General features: G+C 42.2%; 1 protein-coding gene across 1 annotated transcript in view; it reads right to left on the reverse strand.

Annotated features, from left to right (window-relative positions):
* Positions 1–23549, reverse strand: part of LOC137335296 (probable phospholipid-transporting ATPase IIA) — a 128272-nt gene that overhangs the window by 22510 nt on the left and 82213 nt on the right. Inside the window, exons 15-23 of the mRNA XM_068000601.1 lie at positions 21722–21883; positions 16359–16451; positions 14987–15070; positions 14301–14471; positions 13866–13964; positions 12425–12514; positions 11142–11286; positions 3319–3383; positions 1314–1469 (exon numbers count right to left, since the gene is read on the reverse strand). Coding sequence (XP_067856702.1) covers positions 1314–1469; positions 3319–3383; positions 11142–11286; positions 12425–12514; positions 13866–13964; positions 14301–14471; positions 14987–15070; positions 16359–16451; positions 21722–21883 — 1065 coding nt within the window. The remainder of the gene's footprint in view (positions 1–1313; positions 1470–3318; positions 3384–11141; positions 11287–12424; positions 12515–13865; positions 13965–14300; positions 14472–14986; positions 15071–16358; positions 16452–21721; positions 21884–23549) is intronic.

The raw sequence follows: 23549 nt of genomic DNA on the forward strand, positions 1-23549 counted from the left end.
AAACTTGAGCTCATCCAACACTCCGCTGCCCATATCCTAACTTCCACCAAGTCCCATTCACCCATCACCCTGTGCTCGCTGACCTAAATTGGTCCCCAGTCCAGCAATGCCTCAAATTTAAAATTCTCATCCTTGTGTTAAAAAATTCCTCCATGGCCTCGCTCCTCTCTATCCTCCTACAACCCTCAGAGAAATCTGCATTCTTTGAATTCTGGCCTCTTGTGCATCCCCGATTTCCTTCGCACCACTATTGTTGGCAGTGTCTAGGCCCCAAGCTCTGGAATTCCCTCCCTAAACCTCTCTGCCTCTCTCTACTCTAAGATGCTCCTTAAAACCTCTCTCTTTGACCAAGCTTTTAGTCACCTGTCCCAGTATCTCCTTATGTGAGTTTGTGTCAAATCTCATTTGATAACGCTCCTGTGAAGTGCCTTGGGACGTTTTACTACGTTAAAAGGTGCTATATAATGCAAGTTGTTGTTGGGTGTAACCAAGGGTGCAACTCGGATTGCAGGGAGATCAGGGAAGGAGGCTGGCAAGTAGGAACACTGTGGGGGGGGTTGGGAACTGAAGGTTTGAAAGGAGCCAACGGTAGTTTGGGTCCTGTCTTCTAGACCCCCACCCCAGTAAGACTCTGCTCCCCCCTACATACTGGCAGATCCAAGCAACCCCAATAAAGCCAGATGCTGACCCATCCGATGCTCCAAAACTCCCCTCATCAATTCTGCTGGACCCTAGGGTCCCCCTACCCAAACTCTCTCTCCCCGTACCCACTCCCAGATTCCAGAATCCCTAAGATTGCTTTCCCATTGCTCCCTGATCCCAGAAAGGCCTCCTTTTGCCTCTCCATTGGCAGCTGTGTCTTCAGCTGTCTTGACTCCTTACTCTGGAATTCCCACCCTAAATCTCTCAATACATTTTTATGCTGAGATTTAGTTCCATAATCTGGGCTCTGCAATTTAAATGTATGTGCATGCAAGTAGTGTCAGTGCCAATAAGGGAAGCAACTAACCAGAGGAGTAATGCGTTGACCAGTATGCGGAAAGACTTGGACTTCAGGTCCTGTGTCAGTATAAATCAGCAAGATGTGTCCATCAATTTACAGTTCTGACAATTTATAGCAGCAAACTAAGTCAAATTTTGGGATGAATACAAACTCCATTTGCCACTATAAAAAAGGACATAGCTTTATATCAGGAATTTATGGCGGAGGAAAAAAGGCATAATTTTGCTGCCTGTGTAATCCCATTACTTTTTATATCTTGTAAGTTATGTTGAACTAAACATTTGTTTTAAGAACATGAAGGTTTGGTTACCTGCATTGTGCTGATACACAGGCTCCTGTGGATCACAAACTGACTTAGAGCAGCTGATCTCTTGTAGCTGTTGCGCCCATGAACCATCAGCAATCTACCAAGGTGTTTGAACTGAGTTATAGAGAAATCTGATGCCAAAGACGCCTGTTTGCCTTCCTAAAGAAGTTAAAAAGAAAAATATACGACTGCTTGGCAGGGTGGGTTTATCTTAAAATGTAAACTTAAGAAAAACATAGTTTCTGACAAACCTCTTTACTTCTTGGGATACAAAAAAACAATTACTTTTCAGGTTATCGAGGGCATGAAAGAAACCAACTGAGAAATCTCACTCTACCAGTGTGGAGTAGATTCAAACCCAGGTGGCAGAGATGAAAGGATAGTTTTCTAAGCCACTACACCATCCCATTCCATGACTTTAAATCAATGTCTAAGCACTTTCATGCTTGTGCCATTAGAATTCTGGCAGATTGCGAGATTATGATGGCACACAGTTAGTGTAAGGGGATATTTATTCCATTCTACTTTATATCACACCAGGTAAAGCAAATAAATTAATATAATCCAAATCTATTATTTCTATCTTTGGAGATCTATTACATCCATTAGCAGTTAGTATTATTTCTAAAAGCATTGGTCTACAAGGGACTCTCACTGGTAGTGTGATATATTTATATTCATTAAACTGTGCTCAAAGTAAGCCAGAGCAAGCCACTATCTTAAGATCTAGTTTATAAAGTTGCTAAGGAAAACAAAGAATTTGTGAAGATCTTTTGATCTGAACATTTTATTTGAAACTTATTCTTTGGTCCACTTCCACAGAGCCTTGACACGGTCAGAATAAATATGCAATGAACTGGTTTCAAATGGTATTTCTTTGAGGTTTCTTTAGATTTCCGAAGGAAGATGCCTTTGCTTACATGCATCTGCCAGTTGAAAATTACTCATCTCCTTTTCTCCTTGAAAGTGGTTTCTAGTGATCACACCTTGTCACTTACTTCCGGTTTCTTGTGAGCTCTGTCCCTCTGGACTGTGACCTTTTGCTTTGATAATATTTAGTTCTCCTGGTTGGCTTCTCCCTCAGAAACCAGATTTTTTTTTAAAAAACTACAAAATATAAGCACTACAGTTCATCCACACATTGAAACCTTGAAAAATGTTTTTTTTTCCATAAATCGCATTAGCTTTGATTTTATAAAGCTGACACTCATGGGTATGCTGTTCCACACCAGTCTTCTAGTTCTCTCATACAGATCCTGAAGACAACAACTCAAGTTTGATTTAGTTACCCCACTTACAATGAGTAGGCACTCTCAGGCTGCTTATAGATTGCGTTCAGTCCCGCAATAGTGGTGCTGGCTCCTGGTAGAGCTAGCTGCAACCTAAAAGTAAACTTGCTGGGACTCACTAAAGCTGGGAAGCAGCCAAGTATTCGAGATCTGTGCATCGGGAGCTGACGCCACCAGCGCAGGTTGTAGCACAATATAAAAGCAGTTTTAGTGGAGTAGCTCCATACTGAATGTTTACTGTTCTTTGTCTATGGGCTTACCTAAAAACACTTGCATTTCTTATTGCGGCTTAGCAAATCAAAACTTTTCAAAGCACTTTACACGATTAATTACTTTATGAAGTGCACTGTCTGTTGATTATATAGCCCACCGTCTACACAAAATAAGACATCATTTAATATAAAATGCTGCAGGATATGTATCAGTTGGTAGGCAGGAAGCATGCAATGTGGACAGTCCAGGAATGTAGCAGATACAGTGGGATGAGTCCACATCAAGTCCAAACAACCCTATATGTCCAAATCAGTGCTGGGTGTGAACTCAAGCCACGAGTTGGGTCTCATTCATATCTACTTGTGGCAAATTAGTTTGTAAATATTTATCTGGAGTTAATTTGATCTGGATTAACCAGTATAGCCAGGGCACAACATCAACAGAACAGATCAGAATGTATCCAAAGCTAAACACCCCGATGGGTTTCCGAAACCTAATATCCTTACCTTGCCTTCAATCCCCACTCCACAATCAGCAGCCTGGATCATGCTGACATCATTTCCTCCATCACCTGCAATGAAACATGCATATCTTAGACCCAAACTAGTTTTAAATCGAACACACACAGGTTCCCACATTATGTACAACATAGTTCTCAGTATCTAGTGGGATAGTATGATTACTGAGTAGGGCAATCCATGTTATTCCTATTTAATGTCAGGACATTTAAGAGGATTGTAAACACAAGATTATTTACACTTTTGCAACCACCCTCAGGTACAAAAGTGTGCTTTTTAAACAGACATAAAACAGTTTGCCTGATAGCTTAGTAGGTATATACAGAACCCAGTGTGGTAGTGCAACATTCATATCACAAACAACTCAACGAAAACTCTGGAGCTGAAAGTGAATGAAAAATTTGAAGTATACTTAGATTTTATCAGACTAAATTAAAACAAAGTGTTCTCCCCCCTAAGATTTCTCCTCTCTGACCTAAAACCATCACTCCACAAGCATCACAGCTCTTCAGCACTTCAAGTGTTTATTATTACCTTCTCTCCCTCTTTACAGAAGACTCCCTACCAGACCAGCTGTTTCACCACCAACCCCGCTCAAACTGCAGCCCCATCTGGCCCTTATTTCCGAGTCACTCATTAACATCTTCCCCTACTCCTCCAGCACTTTCCCTTTGTTCAATCATCCCATTCTCTTCCACTCCTGAGCAGCTTTCACTTAAAATCTGTGTCATTTACCACCCCCTCAAGCACGTTTTAACATCCTTCCCAAAATGTCATCTCTTCTCTCTTCCTTAGTCTGTGGACCAAATGACTCCTTGTCCTTGGTAATTCCATCCTTCACATCTATTCTTCTGGAACCCTCTTTTGAATGCACTACCCATCTGTCACCTCTATCTCAACCTTCACTTAAACTCTCCTATCCATACGCTTAGTCACCCTCAAGACCTCATCATAATCATGGCCTCTCTGCACCCTTAATCTCAATATCTGACAATATTATGTCAGATTACTTTCTCATCTCCCTTATCACCTACATCCTCTTACTGCACTAATTTAATCATCTGCGCGCAGAAAAATATCTCTTCACCAGAATCCTTACAACTTCACTCTCAGATTCCCATCTCTGGCCCTCCACTCACCATCAACCAGCTACTGCTGCCTACTTGCTCAACCACACTCTCACCTCTATCATTTATAGCTTTGTTGGGAAAAAGGGCATCACTGTTTTCCAACCCATGCCGTTTCCCTGGTACAGTCCCCGCCTACGCTTCCTCAAGTCAGAGGGGCATAAACTTGACCATACCTGGCGCACAACTGGCCTAGCCATCCATTGCCAGATATGGCTTGAGCACATCAAGTACTAACGAGCTTTGCTTTCCTTAGTCAAAAATGCCCACTATTCCTGGATCGCCCAGCCTCTTCTTTTCTGCCGCCTTAAAGCCCCTTTCCCTGCCCCTTTAATCATCACCTCAAATACAAAGTACTTTCTACAGCAGATTCTTGTTCCTCCTGTGTGCCACCACCTGGTGCTTCTACTCACCGTGTTCGACCCAGTGCACGCCTCTTGAACTTAAAATCTAAAATCACCCGGAGTGGACATATCTGAGCTGCTGGATGGAAGGAATAGTGTGAGTGGCGATATGTGGTGTGAAGTGCTAGAGGGCCTGGTGTTACTGGCTTGGCTTCCTCTCACACCAAGGAGAGATATTGCAATGTAGTTCTTGTGAGATGCTTTTGAATACAACTTCCAGTACAAGGAGTAACATGGTAAAGTGCTTCAGTATATGTTTAATTGTCAGTGAGTGAGTGGGAGAATGAAGAGCAGGAGAAAGTGGTTAACACAAACTCTGAATTTAAGCCAATCATCCTACTTCCCCAAGATTCAGAGCTTCCTCCTCATATAGGATTAGTGCATGACTGTTAAGGAGTCTCCCTGCTGTGTGTGCTCACTTTCTCTTTGGTTGTAGGAGTCAGCCCATAATTAGAGTACAAGAAGTGAGAGGTTGCAACTGTCAGTGATATTCAGTGACAACCTAGTGTCAGAATGCAGCCCATATTGGGTGTGATGACATGTACATGCATCATGCAGCTACATTAAATTATGATTACTTTGGCCTGAATGCATGAAAGGATGTGAGTTAACAAACACTTCCAGGGGAAGGTTGGTGGCGTTGTGGACTCTGTACATAATGAGCATTCATGGCAAGCATTGAAAGTAATTTAAAATATTGTGAGGGACTATAATTGTAAGCATTTTGGGTGCTTAGTACACTGAATTAATGGAAGATAATAATTGGCTGTTCTAGCTTTACTAATCTGGTGCAGTCATTAAACTTCTTCCTATATCGCCTCCAGTTACATAGAAAATTTTTGTTGCATTCGCACTGGTTGCCACCTCCTGCCATTTTTAGAACCACAGAAAAGATACAGCACAGAAGGGGGCCATTCAGCCCATCGTGTCCATGCCGGCTCGAAGAACAACCAGGTGCCCATTCTAATCCCACCTTCCAGCACCCGGTCCGGAGCCCTGTGCCTTACAGCACTTTAGGTGCAGGTCCAGGTACTTTTTTTTTTAAAAAAGAGTTGAGGGTCCCTGCCTCTACCACCAATTTGAGCAGCGAATTCCATACACCCCACCACCCTCTGGGTACAGAAGTTTTTCCTCATGTCCCCTCTAATCCTTCTGCCAATCAGCTTAAATCTATGTCCTCTAGTTCTTGAACTCTCGGCTAGGGGAAACAGGTACTCCTTGTCTACTCTATCTAGGCCCCTCATAATTTTGTACACTTCAATCAAGTCTCCCCTCAGCCTCCTCTGCTCCAAGGAAAACAACCCCAGCCTATCCAATCTCTCCTCGTAGCTGCAATTTTCAAGCCCTGGCAACATTCTTGTAAATCTTCTCTGCACTCTCTCCAGAGCAATTACATCCTTCCTGTAATGTGGTGACCAGAACTGCGCACAATACTCCAGCTGTGGCCTTACCAGTGTTTTATACAGTTCCATCATTACATCCCTGCTTTTGTATTCTAGATTTTGTATTTTGTTAGGCAGTTTGCCATAGGTCCTGCTAAAGAGAACCTTTGCCTTTACCTCACTTTCTCCATCAGAATTTCTATTGCACCATTGGAGAAAATCAATGTTCTGTACCCTGCTTAACAGCCTGCTGATATGTTTGCAAAAGAAGGGTGCTGCCTTGTAAACAACAGTGTGTTAAGCGGTGGCAGGCTTTTCAATGCTGGAGCAGCAGACAACTGCTAACCCAGCAACAAGCGAGCATCTCTCAGTTACAGGCACTTTCCACGCTGGAAGCTTCTGAGATTATGCAAATAATGCTGACCCTAGAAATATGGAAAAGCTAGGCTAGCATATCATCATTTTACCATCAGCAATGGCACAAGAGATCTGCTTTCAGTATAAAAATTTTACACACACGTACTGACCGCTACACGAGGTTCTTTGAGTATTTGAGAATAAGGAGAACAGCATTTTTTTGTAGAATCTGGGGTTAATTAATGCTATTTAAATCCAAGATGCCAAGCACATACAGCTCCTTAGTAAATATAGACATTTTGTGTTATGCAACAGCACCACCTAGGCTTTAGTTAAGGAAATGCTATATCCTGCAATGTGTTTCACTCTTGAGCTCATTGGCACTTCTAATTCATATGATTTTGTCACACAGAACAGAAAGGTCACTGGTTTGATCCTGGGTCTGTGCTGAGTTAGCTGATCTCAGCTGGGGGAGGCATTTAGGGGTACAATAATTAGCATCAGTAGAAAAAGTTGGGGGGTGGAAATCAGTTAAGGCTTCCACTCTTGATTACTATCCAGTTATTGCACCCCCCCACCCCCCCAAGCTTTGCTGGTAATGCATGTGTGTGGAAGCTTGCTGCGGACAGGATTGGGCTCAGCTGTGATGCACTGCTCCTTCTCTTCCCTCACCCACCCTACCTGAAGATACGTCCTGCTAACATTCATATGAAGAATGGCCGCTTTGGCGAGATATCAGAGGGCTGCAAACAACTGAAGAACCTCAACCAAGTAGGAGTTACAATTCCAGGAAAGGAGAGAAAAATAATTGAAGAACCTAAATAAAAGTATAGTCTTGTGTACTGTTGGATCTATGTTTGTGGCCAGTGCGCTGCTTTCTTGTAGTCACAAGGTGGCACTGTTTAATGCCAGTGGTATTACTGGTTTCACCTTTGATCAGAGTTTACATTTTACAGCCACATTCATATAGTATGTAAAATAAACAAAGAGGTTAACCTTTCAATCAATTTTACACCAAAAATTGTTCCATGATTAGAAAAAAATTACCGTTTTGTCTTACAGTAAGACATGTTTTAATGATTTTTTGAGCTTATTTCATGCTATCTTTAGGAACACATGTACAAAATTGTAAAAATGAGGTCACCATCAACAGCTGGCCCTTCTGTACAGACGTATGGTACCAAGGTGATAGGTGAAATTGGGTACTTGGCAAGTGGTGGGTCCTGGGAGTTGATTCACATAGTAGTGATCCATGGCTCAGCGTGTTGGTACCAAACTCACTTTCCTGCACTTTGAACAATTATATATTTCAAGTTAAGATGAGGTCTTCATGATCTAATGTAACTGATCAGAAGCTGACAGAATTAATAAGTGTGATTTAATGCAAGGATGTGCCTTTAAATACATTTTGATTGAGTTATAATTTTCAGAAGATCACAAGATAGAGATTGGGGAGAAAGGACATTTGGTTCATCCAGTCAAAACAAACTTATGGCAATGCCCCCTTATCCCACTATTACAGTTTAATTTGAAGTAGTGTTCCAGAATTAACTTCTCAACACTAATTTACTATTTGATTTACCTCTGAGGTCTACTCTCAGTCATCTTTCTTCTTCAAAAGGCCCACATTTGTTCAGTCTTTCTTTACAACTCAGTCCTCTGATACTAAGGATCAGTCCTGTGGCTTTTTTCTGAACCATCATCAGGCCATAAATGTCTCCTGTGTCTCAGTTCCCAGAACTGGGCACAGTGCTCAAGGTGTGGTCTGACCACATCACTATACAGTTTAAATATGGCTTATCCTGACTTGTAACAATCCTGGAAGGGCCTAGGTGGGAAGGTGGAATTATGGCTTTTCTCACCCCTGGGGAAGTTGGGTAGGTAAGGAAATATCAAAAAGGTTCTGTGGAGTGAGTAAAGGGGGAAGGGGGGGGGGGGGGGGTTGGAGAAAGAAAAGAGAAAGTGAGAGATGCACTCAGATAGAAAGAGAGCTTGATAGATGGAAATATAGAGAGGTAGATTTTCAACTCACATCTAAAACAGGCACAAAGCGGGTGGAGCATCTGCCACGCATGCCCAAATCAGAGGATGTGAGGCACGCGCCATTTTCAGGTGCATTCCTCACGCTTATAATTTCGGCTCGCCCATTGATGGGATGGGAAATCCGGCAAAGCTCATCCAATTTAAATGCAACCTTCACCTCTTAAGGTGGGGGCGGTGCCTATGTTGAATGCCGGAGCTGTTGCTGCATGCAAAGTGTTTGCTGCTAGAGCCCCCTGTTTCTCAGACAGTGCTGTGGAGGCCTTGGAGGAGGTGACCAGGAGGCAGAAGGTGTTGTTCCTTGCAGAAAGGCAGAGTGCCCGCCAGTCAGCCAACAAAAGTGGGCAGAGATAACAGAGGGCGTCAATGCCCGGAGTCTGGCACCACAGATCTGGTAGCCAAGTAGGAAGAAATTCAATGACTTGACCAGAGCTGCTAAGATAAGAATCCCATTCACAGCTTTCTTACTCATTGCACAGCCCTGCACCACTCTGCTGTATCCCCAGCACTGGCAAGATTTGCCAATCCCACTTTCCATCTCTCTTCCCCAATTAAAACAACATACATCAATGTACCTCTTCTGCTTCCACTTGCACATTATGCATTGGCTTATACCCTCAGGATTACTGGGCCCTCTTCCCTAGACCTGCTACTTCTTTCGCTCACCACAAACTCTGTTCCCTGGCCACCGACTCCACCATTCTCCCTAGTCGTTGGCTGAGGCTGAACCAGACTATTCACAACCTTGGCGACCTATTTGACCCCGAGTTGAGCTTCTGACTCCATATCCACTCCATCACCAAGGCTGCCTACTTCCACCTCCGTAACATTGCCTGTCTCCTCCCCGCCTCAGCTCACCTGCTGCTGAAACCCTCATCCATGCCTTTGTTACCTCTAGATTCGACTATACCAATGCTCTCCTGGCTAGTCTCCCAACTTGCACCCTCCATAAACTTGAGCTCATTCAAAACTCTGCTGTCTGTATCTTAACTCGCACTAAGTCTCGTTCATCCATCACCCCTGTGCTCGCTGACACACAATGGCTCCTGGACTGGCAACGCCTCGATTTTAAAATTCTCATCCTTTATTTCAAATCTCTCCATGGCTTGTCCCTCCCAATCTCTGTAACCTCCTCCAGCCCTACAATCCTCTGAGATCTCTGCGCTCCTCCAACTCTAGTCTCTTGCGCATCCCCGACTGTCACGGCTCCACCATTGACTGCCGTGCCTTCAGCTGCCTAGGCCCTTAGCGCTGGAATTCCCTTCCTAAACCTCTCCTCCTTTAGGACACTCCTTTAAGCCTACATTTTAGACCAAGCTTTTGGTCACTTGCCCTAATATCTCTTTACGTGGCTCGGTGTCAAATTTCATTTGATAACAAACCTGTGAAATGCCTTTGGACGTTTTACGATGTTAAAGGTGATATATAAATGTAAGGTGTTGTTGTTGTTGTTGTTGTTGTTGTTGTTGTTGAAGTTCCCAGTTTCAATCTCTGAGTTAGTTGATTTCAGTCACGACGTGCTACCAGTGGACCAGCGAGGTCAGTTTTGAGATTGGTTGTCAAGGCTCCATGATGGCAGTGCAGTTTTTTTAAAAAATCCCATTTCCTTTTTTAGACATCCACATGTCTGTTTACCATAATATAACAAGCCTGGAAAGTGCTTAGTTGCTGCTTGGATTCACAAGTGTCGTGTGCAAATGCTCCTCTTGTTCCCACTATAGGGCTGATTCCCTGGTTGGAAATCCCTGGTGAAGATCAGTGTTTGTGGGGAGCATTCGTCTGTAAAGTCATGAGCCCATTGTCCATCCCGTTAAATTAACGGATGTAAAAAAATCAGGCACTGTGGGTATGCGATTTCCTGACTAGTGCACCTGGTGAGATCTGGTCCTTGCTCGGAGTGCTCGATCAAGGAATTAGCCTTTTTGGGTCCAGTTTGCTGAATGAACACATTAAAATGGCTTGGTATAGTAGGACCATATTCAATGAACTCCAGCTTACCAAACCTCTGGAACTAGAGCAAGGAATGCAAAGGTTTGTGGCAAATTCATCAGGTCAGATAACAAACAGGGAAGCACCCTTATTTGTAAGAGCTCATTTTTAACTATAATTCTAGCACTACTGAATTTCTGGTTTACCAAACAGGTCTGGTATAATTTACTTTCGTAGTGTGGGATCTTGCTGCAAACAATTTATACAACTGACCAAAACTAACCCATGGCAGAGGGTAGTATGATTAGACAACTGTTGAATTACAGAATTACTTTACTTGTGCAATTCTACCCCACTTAACTAGTCACAAACTATAGTACGGTACACAACAAAACGTGGCAGGAAGGAGCAGAGAGCAAGAGAAAGAAAAAAAGCAAGAAAGAAACGAGAGATAGAGATAGACAACGAACACAGAAAAACAGTATCTTTTCAAGTGGTTTGACAGTCACTGTCTAAACATCCAACCCACAGTGGAAAACAACAACAGTATAACAAAGTTTGTGGTTCCTCACCTACTGCACATGTTAACTTGCGAGTCCTCTGCTGCAACAGGCGTATAATCTGTGCTTTCTGTGTGGGAGCACATCGACAGCAGACTACAGCAGGGCACTGACAGGCCAGCTCCATGAACTCGTACTCGTAGAACTTCAGGCATACCTATAGGAGAAGGGAAACAACAGAAACATATTCAATGTGATTTAGATAGTCCACACAGAACTAAAGGTGATCAATCAGTACTTAATGCAGAGCTCTTCTCTCAGCCAAATTAACAGGACTTCCTGTTAGAAACAGAAATACAACATCTCCAATGGCCAACCCTATTTTATGTCATATACCTGCAAGGCTTGTACAACCAAGCACATTTCATACCACAGTCCCCCATGGTCTATTCCATTTCACACATTTTGATGAAAGAGCAGAAGGTGGATTAACCATTGAAATAGGTCTTCCTCATGCTTCAATTAACATCCACCCTCCACACTAGGAGTATAGCCTGGCTTAATAGGATCTGAGGTTACACATACTGAGCATGACAACATTTTTATGTGCATGATGTTGCTGATTGGCGCTGTGGCGCGTTGTTTCTTACTCTCGTTTTATTACAACGGTGTATAGAGGATGCAGCATGAAGAATAGCTATTGTATCCACCTGTCACCAGGCATTCTGCATCTGTCTGGGGAGAAACCTAATCATACTGAAATGGCGTGAAAATTTGCAAAACAATGTTCACATTGGACTCTTAAAATGAAATTCTGTATACAGCTCAGTTCCCCAGCAACCCTGGATTTATATGGGTAGGTAAGTACTCAGCACTTACAAACGTCAATGTTTAAATGAGGTCATCAGGACTTCATTAAAATATTCAAATTATGCTCCCGCCCATCAAATCCCCTAGCCTCCAGCATAAATCGGGTGATATGCAAAATGGACAGAGACCTGGAGTGATGAATATCTACCCCACTTTCCAATAAATCAAGTCCATTTTGTGCTGGAATCGGGCATGACTGTACGGTCACATGTGGAATAGGACTGGGCTTGACCGTGATGCCCTCCAATGTCCAGACTCATTCTGGAGGAACAATGCCTTGGATAAGGTACAGGAGGACTATCAGCACCTGTGAAATCATTCATCAGCAAGAGTTATTGCCTGTCAGAGAGAAGAAAATTGGCAATAGAATTGAGCCACCAATATCAATGCCTCACAAATAAATCTACACAGCAAAGGTCAATCCTGGATAGTAAAAAAAAACGGACAGAATCTATCTAACAAAAAGTAACAAAATAAATGCTCACCTCCAGCGAGTCACCAGATATGACCAGCGCACAATCGTGTTTCCTCCTGAAAGCGTTCAGTTCTAAGTGGGCTTCTCCTCGATTGGTTACCTAAAGATAAACACAGCAGATTCTGAATGTGGGATATAAGCCACAACCAGCTGGACCTAAACCGTCAAGGCACACACATGAAAAATGGCAACTTGAGGAAGGTAACGAAGGGTATACAGCACCCATAAAATCATATCCTGGCAGGAATTAATGCCCTCACGAGAGGTGGATAGGAGACAAAATTGGTAAGAAAAGAAACAGTATACAGAAAACAGAGTTGTGTCCTTATTTTCATTATTTGGGCGATATTTATTATGTAATATATACATGTCAATTGTCGACATGTACAAAGCTCGACCAAAAGTCAAGCCAACTACTTCGTATGTCACCTGTGAGACATTTTCCAAACTAGTTTCATCATTGTCTTTCCTTGGAGATTGAGCTACTGCACAGAATTTTGTATTCTTGCTAATAGGAAGTTACATTTCAGCTAAAATGACAAAGTATTGTTATTAGGAGCAAACAGAAAAAGATTTCAGAAAATTATATTTTTTCAAGTGTTTTTGGTCAGGTTGTTCACTGCAATATTAAGAGGTTTCAGAGCTTAGCATTTAAAAAAACTAGAAAGTTAAAGCCAGGATTGTGATTAACATTGATATCTTTTGCTTTGTCTCCCCTTCCCCACACCCCCACCACATATGGTTATGGAAAAAAAAACATTCTATTTAAATAGTCTGTCCTCTGTTGGTGGCTCAATGGTCAGTGCATCACCTATTTCACAATTGAGCCGACAGACATCTCACCTGATGGAAGGCAACTCTTGAATGTAGCTCATTTTTAGTAACAACTGAAGTATCAACCTAGATTATGCACTGAAGTGGGGCTTGAACCCACAGCCTTTGGACTCAGAAGTTTGAGTACTACTGAGCCAAACTGACTTAAAATTCAACCATGGTAGCAGTGAGGGATAATGATGGGCTTCACTGCCCTTCATCTGGCAGAGGAGGGCAAGGGTAGGAATAAAGAGAGAAATCAGCCATTGATTGCTGTCTATCGAGCCCTAATAGATAGTTCACAAATACAGATATCGCATAAGAACAATAATGTTTTGATGGTCAGATAGTCAGACACTGTTTTGGCTCATATATAAAGAATGACCATTTGAGCACAGTACCAGGGGTATCCATTATCGGCCATGGAGCCATACACAGCATAAGTTAGCACCTTCAAAAGTGGAGGAGATTTAAATCATGCTTTTTCTCCCCCCTCCAAGTGTTGCAATTACATTTATTGAAAGAGATGCTGGTGTCAACACAGCCTTTTTGAAAGATGCTTGTGATGTGAAAGTGTTAACATTGCACAGCTCAGAGCCGTCCAGTTATTTGGGGATCCACTTGGTGGAATCACTTACAGTTCGGAAGATGTGGATGTCTTGGTTCCTGGTCACTAGATGTGCATTTTTTGCCGTACAAGTTGCTGTTTCAAGTTTGTCCCCAGTGAGCATCCACACCTAGAAGAAACAGTATAAAATTACAAGGAACTATGAATATTGTCAGCATTGATGCAATGTGGTTTTAAGTGCACATCAAGAAGTGGCTGTAAACTTAGGAGACTACCAAGCACACTAAAGCCATGAGATGTGAAGCTTCCTCCAGGAGGCAGTCTCCCACCAGTTTGCGTTCACACAGTGCAGTGTAACTTCAGCCGTAGTTTCAGAGCACTGGCAAAAAAAAGTGTTTGTGCAATTGCAAACAAGACTTCAGGATTACAATCTAAAGTGTGAGTCCTTCTTAGTCAGCCGCAACAGAACTTTGGCTCTGTTGTACACTGGAACATGGTTTCTTACCTTTATCCCAGCATTTCTCAGCATCTCTAGGGTAGGCCTGACATCAACCTGCAGCTGGTCCTCCACTCCAGTCAAGCAAAGTAGCTCCATTTCCATTTCCAAACTCTCAATGACGGTTGCCACTTTCAATGACCGATCATGCACACTCAGCTTCGCTTGATTATAACGAGTCTGAAGGAGAGACATTTTTTTACCATTCATTCATTCTCACACAAATTTGTCTGGTACATTTGACACAACTTAAGTCATAACGAAAGAGTAAAGTTGCAGTGACTTTTAAAACAAATCTATCAATTTTCTTTCCCCTTCCAAAGTGTTTTCCTCTTGCCAGAGTACAGTTCCATGGGTGTCCTCTGGTATCTCACAAAATGGCCATTAGCCATGTGAATCTTAAGAGTGAGTGACAGCATGGTGAATTACATAGACCTCATCAGCACCAAAGCCAAGCCGTAGTCCATCCTCGCCCAACATCCACATTTGGACGTTTCCTGCAGTGGTTTCTAGTATTTAGGAACTGGAAAACAGGTTGATTCTTTTTCTCTTCTAACTCAGGGCATGAGGCCAACTTTAGCTCTCGAATTGCTGCCCTGCACAAATTGGAGATCAAACCTGGGATCTTCCCAATACACTGTCTAAAACTGCTGAACCATCTTTTTGATAGAGAATTCAAATAGAGATCTAATTACCTCAAAATCCTGGTACTGCTCCTCTGTTAGGGACTTTTTGGCGACAACTAGAACACGAAGTCCTTCTCTGGCCATGTTGCCACACTGTAATCAAATAGTAATCAGAACAACAGAAACAAATCAGATGCTCTATGTTGGTTATGATTCTGACAGATCATTTTATACTCACGTAGTACTGGGTTCTTCCTAATAAAATATCTTCCCAAATAAATCAGATACTTTATTTCGATACACTTCACATATCGCGTGCCCTCTATTTGTTCATTGGTTAGTGCCCAGCTCCATTACTTGGTCTACATCCAGCAAGTCTTTAATTTGTATGCATTCTTGTATATATTACAAAGAATAATATATTGGATTGTGATTCAATGCAAGCATTTTGAGGAAAAAAATCAAGCAGATAAATTGCTGAAGGCTTGTTCATACATAGTACCACCTGCTTTTTCCATGGGAGGTGTTAAAACATGATGGGGGTAATTTTAACTCCCAAGAACGGGTGGGTTGGGGGCAGGTGGGAGGTTAAAATACTAGCTTTTTGGAGTGGGACCGCATCTTGGCTCCAACACGTCCACTTCTGGGTTTGATCCAAGCGTGTTTGTATGCGCACGCACAACAGACACCCCACTTAAAGCTGGTGGGTTGATACTTAAAGGGGCAATATATCTCATTGAAATAATTGAAGTACTTAATTTTTTGTGTATTGGAACTGAGGGATCTGTCCCCGGCATAAGAGAAGTAGTGAGGTGGGGGCGGGGGTGGGGTCCAGATGCAGTCTCAGTCAGGGGATGGGAAGTAAAGCTTGGGGCAGGGGAGGCCAAAAGGTTTCCTTGTGGGGCCGGCCCAAAGGACCATTTCTACCTCTCCTGGCTCACAAGGAAACCAAGAAAAAAAAAACAATTTTACTAACTTTTCTGGGCCTCTTCTGGTCCTGCTCCCACTTGCTACCAGATACCACTGGCAGCTCTTGCACTCATTTTGAACTCGCACGACCCAGAGTTAAAATGGCGTCAGGGTCCTAGCTGAGTCATTGGATCCAGACTTTTGCATATTTATGAGGCCTTTGCCTGGCTGTGGAAAGTGCCTCCACATCTCCAGAGACCAGGGAGTTAAATGGCGCGGCTGTGAGCGTGGCTCAAACATGGAGACAAGTTCACTCCTCTAATTTTAACTCCCTGCCTGCTTAAAATCGGGGTTGCAATGTCAGCAGCCTGCCTTTATAAATGAAGAGAATCAAGGCGGCGGCCACTTCGGTCACTTTTCTTTTGTTTCTACAAATATACAGGAGGGTATTTGTGCTCAAATACTCAAAGGTACAGCCATTGTAGGACCCTGTCCTTTAAGAGTGAACAAGAATATGAGGAAGACTACATACCTCTTCTTCAAGCCAGTCATTGTACTGAACAATTCCCATCATGACCGCATCTGCCCCTTTCATGTAGAATGTAATCTCTCCTGTAGATTCATCCTAGTCAAAAAACACAATTACAACAGGGGCATGGCATTGAGAGGAACAGCTTGAGTACTTTGTTCACTGCCAAATTCCTGCAAGGACAGATGACACTAACGAGCCTCACTTAGCCACACTTGCACTTTCCAGGCTTAAAGGGCAACTTCTCAGATAGACAGTCAGTACAACAACAACTATTATTTATATCACCGCTTTAACGGAAAAAAATCTCAAGGTGCTTCAGAAGCCTGTGTATGGAAAACACATGCCTGCACGGCAAAGGACAGAGGGTTTTGAGGAGATTTTAAAGGAGGAGAAAGAGAGGTGGAAGGGCGTTTCATCAAAAGAAAAAAACACCTAGGAACCCACTTAAAACATTAAAAATTAAACTTGCCCAAGTTAACACCCATCATTGGTCATCTGTTTGTGAAACCTGAAACCATGTTAGTTCCAATCACTGGCAGCTGTTTGCCAAAGTACATCAAAGGAATATTCCAGAGAGGGCTCACGAAAAAACACAAATCACATGTCTGAGCCTTTCCGCAGGAAATGCTGGATATGAAGATGAAACACAATAGGAATTCACCTTTGTTACTTTTATAATTATGTATCCAAGAAACTGTCCTTCATTCATTACTACATTCCAGCACTCATTTTCAGAGCTTGATGACTTCAGCATGGAATGGAATGAAATGTTACTGCAAAACAACACTGCCCTCCCAGCAATCAAGTGTTCTAATACTCACCTCATTTACACTTTTGTAAACACTATACGCAGTTTTCCAAGAGTGCATGGCAAACACAAAGTGCTTATAAATGGGCAATTACTAAAAAACATTTTCAACTTGGAGATACAAGAACCTCTCAACTTGTTTTAGAACCTTAAAATAAACCAGCAGCCAAGTTTACTTCTCTACATAAGGCACTGCTGCTTCTTCCAGAAGATGAGCTACCCACACCACTGAAAAGATAACTACATCATATTGAATTTCCACATTTTTTTTAAAAAACTAGCCCTGCTACAAATAACTCACTTCAGGGATATTAATGCACTGTGGCATCAGATTGCCATTTTGCCTGCCTTTAAATACAGAAAATTGGTTACAGTTGTAAATTTCAAAAATTCAAGCCCAGCTAATTAATGATTTTTAAAATCAGTGTTTGCTTTTGTAGAACTAACTACATTTATAAATTGTATATGAAATAAAATAGCTGATTCCTTCTTCTCAAGGCTTTGAATTTTGGTTAAATCAGTTGCTTTGGAGGTACTGGTCACGGATCAAGTGGAAATGTAATGCATTTAATCATGAATGTGGCTAACATTACTTGTGAATGTAAAAACAAAGCCGGACTTCCTGTCTTGCAAGAAGTAGCTGCAATGTTTACAAACACTGACACTGCATCAGCAGTCAATGCACGTTAGCCATTTCCCCAACCCAAGTTCAGCAGGAGGTTGTTACTTTCTCAAATGATCCCTGCTGAGTTGTCCAAACGATAGCTTAGGTTTCTGTTACCTCTCTGTGTACAAGACAGTTAAAGAAAAGGAATGAACGAGAGAAGGCACCATCATCCTGCTAAACAACAGGCAGCTGTAAATAGAGATGTGCAACAACGCTACTTTCCCAATCGTGGCAAAGGAAATTCAAATTCAAAAATGACCCAGTGAAACACACTGTGCTCTGATATATACGCCATGTCAAGAAAACAAAATTCCAAGTTATATTTTTCAACCCTTGATTTTTAAATGTCCAGAAACTAAGATAAATGTAAAATCACGAAGTGCGAGGACAAGGCCTTTGTTGGACAGGCCAGTTGCTAGCGGCCATGTTTTCTTCACCCCCGCAAATTAGGTATTTGGTATCTGTACAGTTAGAAACTGTACGTTCAGTCCACCCAAAGTAACTTCAAACCTGCCTGAGTTTTGTTTATTTCAAGTGGATGAAACAAGCAACCTATAAATCATACCTAAAACCAAAATTTTTTCCAACCATGATTTCAGTCCCTTCTGCAATTATGAACAAGCTAAACAGCTTTATTTATAGCACTAAGAATTGCGTGCATCTAATATCAAATTCCATGGTGAGAAGAGTGCTATGACCAGATAGATCACATTTGGATAAAGGACCATAAGCATAGGCAGGTTTTAAAAAGAGTAACTTTTCAGTGGAGTTCAGGCACTAGTTGGATGCCCTAAAGTTCGGTGCTGGGTCACCTTCTGTTTATTATATTCATTTACAATTTGGCTATGGCTAATTAAATTTGCAGATGAAAGCAAATTATATGGTAGAATCAGGACTTTAGAAGTAGGAAATTTATCGCAATAGATTTGGATAGATCGGGGAAGTGGACCTAAGACTGACGAACATCTTTCAATATAAGTGTGCTGTTTATAGCACGAGGAGGTGCAGGTTAAAAGGTGACAGGAAGGGAGAAAGACTTGGGAGTGATCATTGACTGCTCCCTAAAGGTTCAATTGCAGTGTCATGAGGTTGGTTAAAATGAAAAGGGTCTTGGGCTGTAATGCCCAGGCTATTTAGTATAATACTAGAGCCACAATAATGCGGTAATAGAAGGTTTTGGTGTAACCTCGTCTGAAAGTACAAGTTTGGTCCCCCCACCTCAAGGACATTGTGTTTCTAGAGAAGATAGAGAGAAGGACAGCGAGGATAATCCCCAGCCTCAGAGCTATGGAAATAGACTTCATACCCTGGGTTTGGATTCGGGAGAGGGGGTTAGAGTTAGAGGTGATCTGATTTAGGTGGTTAAAATTATTAAAAGGGAATTGTTAACATACAAGTAGATAGTTTGAGGTGATGGGGCTGGGTCGAACGAGAACCATTTTTGAAATATGACAATAGTGGCATAAGGAAGGCAAGACGAATTATTCTGGGAAATAACCTACAGATTTGGGGCTTCCCAGAGTGTGCCCGGTCATGACGGAGGGGTCGCAGAGGAATTCTTGACAGAGGATTCCTGAATTGGCTAGAGGTCTCTATATTTTTCTGCTCTCCCAGGAGGTGAGGAGAGATAGGGGGATGAGTCTAGCAAGGAATGGGGTGAGCATATGTGGGCCTGATGGACATTTCATAATGTAACAAGAGGATCAGATCCTTCCTGGTTTAAATCTTTTATGCAACACATTATTAGATAGCTTCACATCATTTATCAGAAGTTCTCGCCATGTTCTGTGTGGAGTCTCGTGATTCCTGGAGATATTATTGAACTGCAAGACAACAGTGGGTAGTTCCTGGATGAACAAAGGTGTTGAGGACTCAGCTCACAAAATGGAAAAAAAAAACCTTGCTTAAGTTTTAAAGTTAAAATTTAGGAAATCAAAGGATGTCAGCCTCCCACGATGGCTCAGTGAGCTTATCCAGTGAGTAGCTGTGCTATGCAGACCAGGGTGGTTCCATGTCTGTGCTCAGTTAAGTGATCTCAGCTGTGGTGACAAAGAAGTGCTACAATTGGCCTCAGCTCCCCTGGGATAGAGAAAGAAAAGTCAGCCAGTGTTCCAGCTCCTGATTGCTATACAGTGCAACCCCTCACCATCCCACGTTTGCAGATGCCAGGCGAGGGCAAGATTCAGCTCGACTGTGATGACCCTTTTGTTGAAGAATCTGCCGACGTTCAACGTCAAGATTCACACGTGTATAATGGTCACATAGGTGAGTACCAGAGGGCCACTGGTGCCTGTGGAACCGTATCCCAGCAAGGATTCAACATAATGAGGAGAAGATGGGAGGGGAGGGGAGAGAGGAGGTGAGGAAGAGAAAATTGGCAAGATTTTTTTTTCTTTCTTTAAAAAAAGTCTCAGCATCAGAAAGTTCCTGCATCAGTGGCCCTTCCTATTAAATTGAGAATGTGCATCGTAAATGTGGCTGTGCTCCTCTTTTTATCAGACGACACAAAATTTGCCAGTGTCTACCAAACACCATCAGAGCACACCAGAGCCCAGATAAGCACTTATGGATTGACAAACTTTATAGCCTGTGCATATACAAAATTCTTAGTTTCAATGAGGTATGAGCTGTAACAAATTGCAGGGCTTTGAACATCGCCTCAATTGTGATCCCATCTTTAAATATATCGTGTCACAATCATTTTTCTGTGCAATAATAATTGGATTAAATACTTCAAGGAATATGCTAACTAAAGTTTGGTCATTTCCTGAGCACAAGGGTCTCCTGACATTTAAACTGCACTCCCACGCTCAGCTTTTAAACATAAAAATGAGGGAGTATCTTATTGTGGTTGTTGGGCAACAGAATTTATCATCAATTTAATAGAGGGCTGCAGATTCATTTCCAGGAGTGCGTGCTTTTTAGCAGCAGTTATGTATCTCTTGACTTGCACCTTGCAGTGGTAAATGTCACCCTCAATTACAAGAGATGCAAAAATTTATAAGATAGTTTACTGAATTTGTTCCAAACAAACTGCAGAAAGACAGGTAACAATTGGTCCAAAAATTAAATAACGGAGTTCAAGGATGAGTTGAGGTCAGAATTTATCCAGTTTTGATCAAATTACAGAACACCATAAACAGTTTGTGTTTAGACAAATGTTCCAGAGATTAAACAGATCAGTATTTATGTATTTTACCACACAGCAGTACAGGAAATGATGGTAGCTAAAAATATTAACACAGTCAGAGAAGATGACAAATTTATTTTTACTGCTTACAGGAGTTACAATCTTTGCCTTAAATGGCAGGATGCTTCAAGCATTCCTCTGTTTGCACGGATAGCACTGATCTGACCCACTATTTTAAAAATATTGTACTTTTTGGGAAAAAATGCTTGAATAAATATGCAAAGCTTTCGCAATGTTTCAGTGAATTTATTCAATGATCAGCTCAGCCATACAGGACCTAGGTTTGATTCTCCTGACTTTGCTGAGTTAGCTGATCTCAATGTCAATCTGCAATTGGCCTCTGTGTCCCTGGGCTAGGGAGGGGAAATATCAGGTGGGGATCCCACGCGTGATTCTTATCTAGCAATCCCTGCTGGGTGTGTGCATATCAAATAAGGACACGATCAGCTTGGTTACGATGCCCACTGCAGTCGAATAGCTTGCCGACGCTTACTAGCAACATGAATAATGGCCACTTGGGTGATACACCGGTGGATCACTAGTAACTGTGGAATGGGGGAATGGGAGCCCAACCAGTAGTCAAGACCTTCAAAAGGTAACGGGGAAGTGAGAAAGTAAATTGATGGAAAAAAATATTAGAAAGAAAATAGCACTGATTAACTCAACCATTTATTTCAATGTTCTTTTTCAACACTTACTTTGACAATGATTCCCATGCGCTTGCTCTCGTAGGTAAATGGAAACACCTGCAAGATACTGAAATTCAGAATCTGTCCTCCGGGTGTCCTCAGCTGCATAGAGGATTGGTCCCGGCCGACAAGAGTGAGGCCTACGCACTCTGTCCACTGCACCAAAGACACCTGAAACACAATAGGAATGGAATATCAGCCAGGCTGCTGGAATTCAGAGTTTAAAGGTCACTTAACTGAAGAGTGATGGGGGAGGGATAACATTGTTAAATTGAAGAAAACTAGTCAACCATCAGGACCTGGATAACAACACAGTTCCTGCACGATGACCCTGTAATGTGCACAAATGCCCTTTAGTACTATAATTTCCTCAGGGAGATGCAAGTACAGCAATTAACAATCAGTTTAGATTAGCTGCAGCGACAATAGCTTACAAATTCAGAATGCCATATGCAGTCAGAATATAGACACAATTGTATTTTATTATGAATATGGCACCTAATCAGCTATAACGTAATACCGGCAAAACTACTTTAACATCCATCTGTGGCATTACAAAGTTTTAGAACCAGTCATCAGGAGGCAGAATACAGTGAAATACAAAACCTCCAAACCACACATCTATAGTGGCAAGGATTACAAATACAATGATAAATCAAGTACTCTCTGGAATGTAAATTCTAAACAAGAGAGAGAAGTTCAAGGCTAGTCTGTCATCTTGGGGTACCGGATGTGTTCACAGCCATTTAAGCTTCATCATCACATTCAATTCAACCAGATCATTCTTATTTCCAAGTACTAATTATTCCGTAGGTTTTTACATATTTTTCTTTTGCCTCAAACTGTAGTACTGCAGGTTAAATGCCACCTAACATTATGCACAGCAATCAGCAGGATTGACTGATTTTATCTGTACCAGTCATCTGCTGATCAGAGATAATCTTACTTCAACAGTTTGCATTACTGACTGACAGCCACTGCAGTTTTTTCCATCCAGACATTTAAAGTAATTATTGCAGCACTGGCAGGGCAGCATGATGGTATAGCACTTTGACACTACACTCATTGTGGAGGGGGGGGGGGGGGGGGGGGGAGACTTTCCACAGGGGATCTCCCACTTGTAGGTTGTAACTTTGGTGGAAGAGCTGTTGAGTCCGGGGAAAAAGTGTAAACACCAATTACGCCATTGTTCCAGTGTTGCTGTGGCTCTTCCACTAGTTATAGCAGACAAGCAGGAGAACGCCTTTGGAAATTCACCTCCATAATAGGATTTGGGTTCAATCCCATAACTCCAGTCATGGTGACACCATGGGAAGGCATTGGCCAGTTAGGTGTCTCTGATACATCATCTTGGAGAGCAGTCACTGGCATTAGCCTGGCAGGAAATCATTCCCCACCAAGAAACTGTGCAGGAAGACTTAAGAGTACAATCTGGCACTTTCCTTAAACATCCATTATCATATGTGACACTAGGCAGCAAATGTTGGCAGACTATTTGAACAAGATCAATCCTGTACTCATCCGATGTCCACATGCACACACGTCCAGGGTCACTGTATGATGATTGGGAGAGCAAACTCAGGCCAAACGTTCCTCCCTAACCCAGATGTTCAGAGAGACAATTATAGCACCTTACCATCGCCCACAGCTGAGATCAGCTCCCTCAGCACAGACCAGGGATTAAACCCGGCACCTTCCTGGTTTGAATACTCACCTTTACCAGCTGAGCTTTCAGGGGATCAATTGAATTATTTTTTAAACAGTTTTGCACTGCTACAAAAGTAAATGTGGTGAAAAAATACATTTGAACATGTTTGGCTTTTGGTGGGCGAACATC

Source organism: Heptranchias perlo, chromosome 19 (assembly GCF_035084215.1).
Source record: "Heptranchias perlo isolate sHepPer1 chromosome 19, sHepPer1.hap1, whole genome shotgun sequence".
NCBI classification, from domain to species: Eukaryota; Metazoa; Chordata; class Chondrichthyes; order Hexanchiformes; family Hexanchidae; genus Heptranchias; species Heptranchias perlo.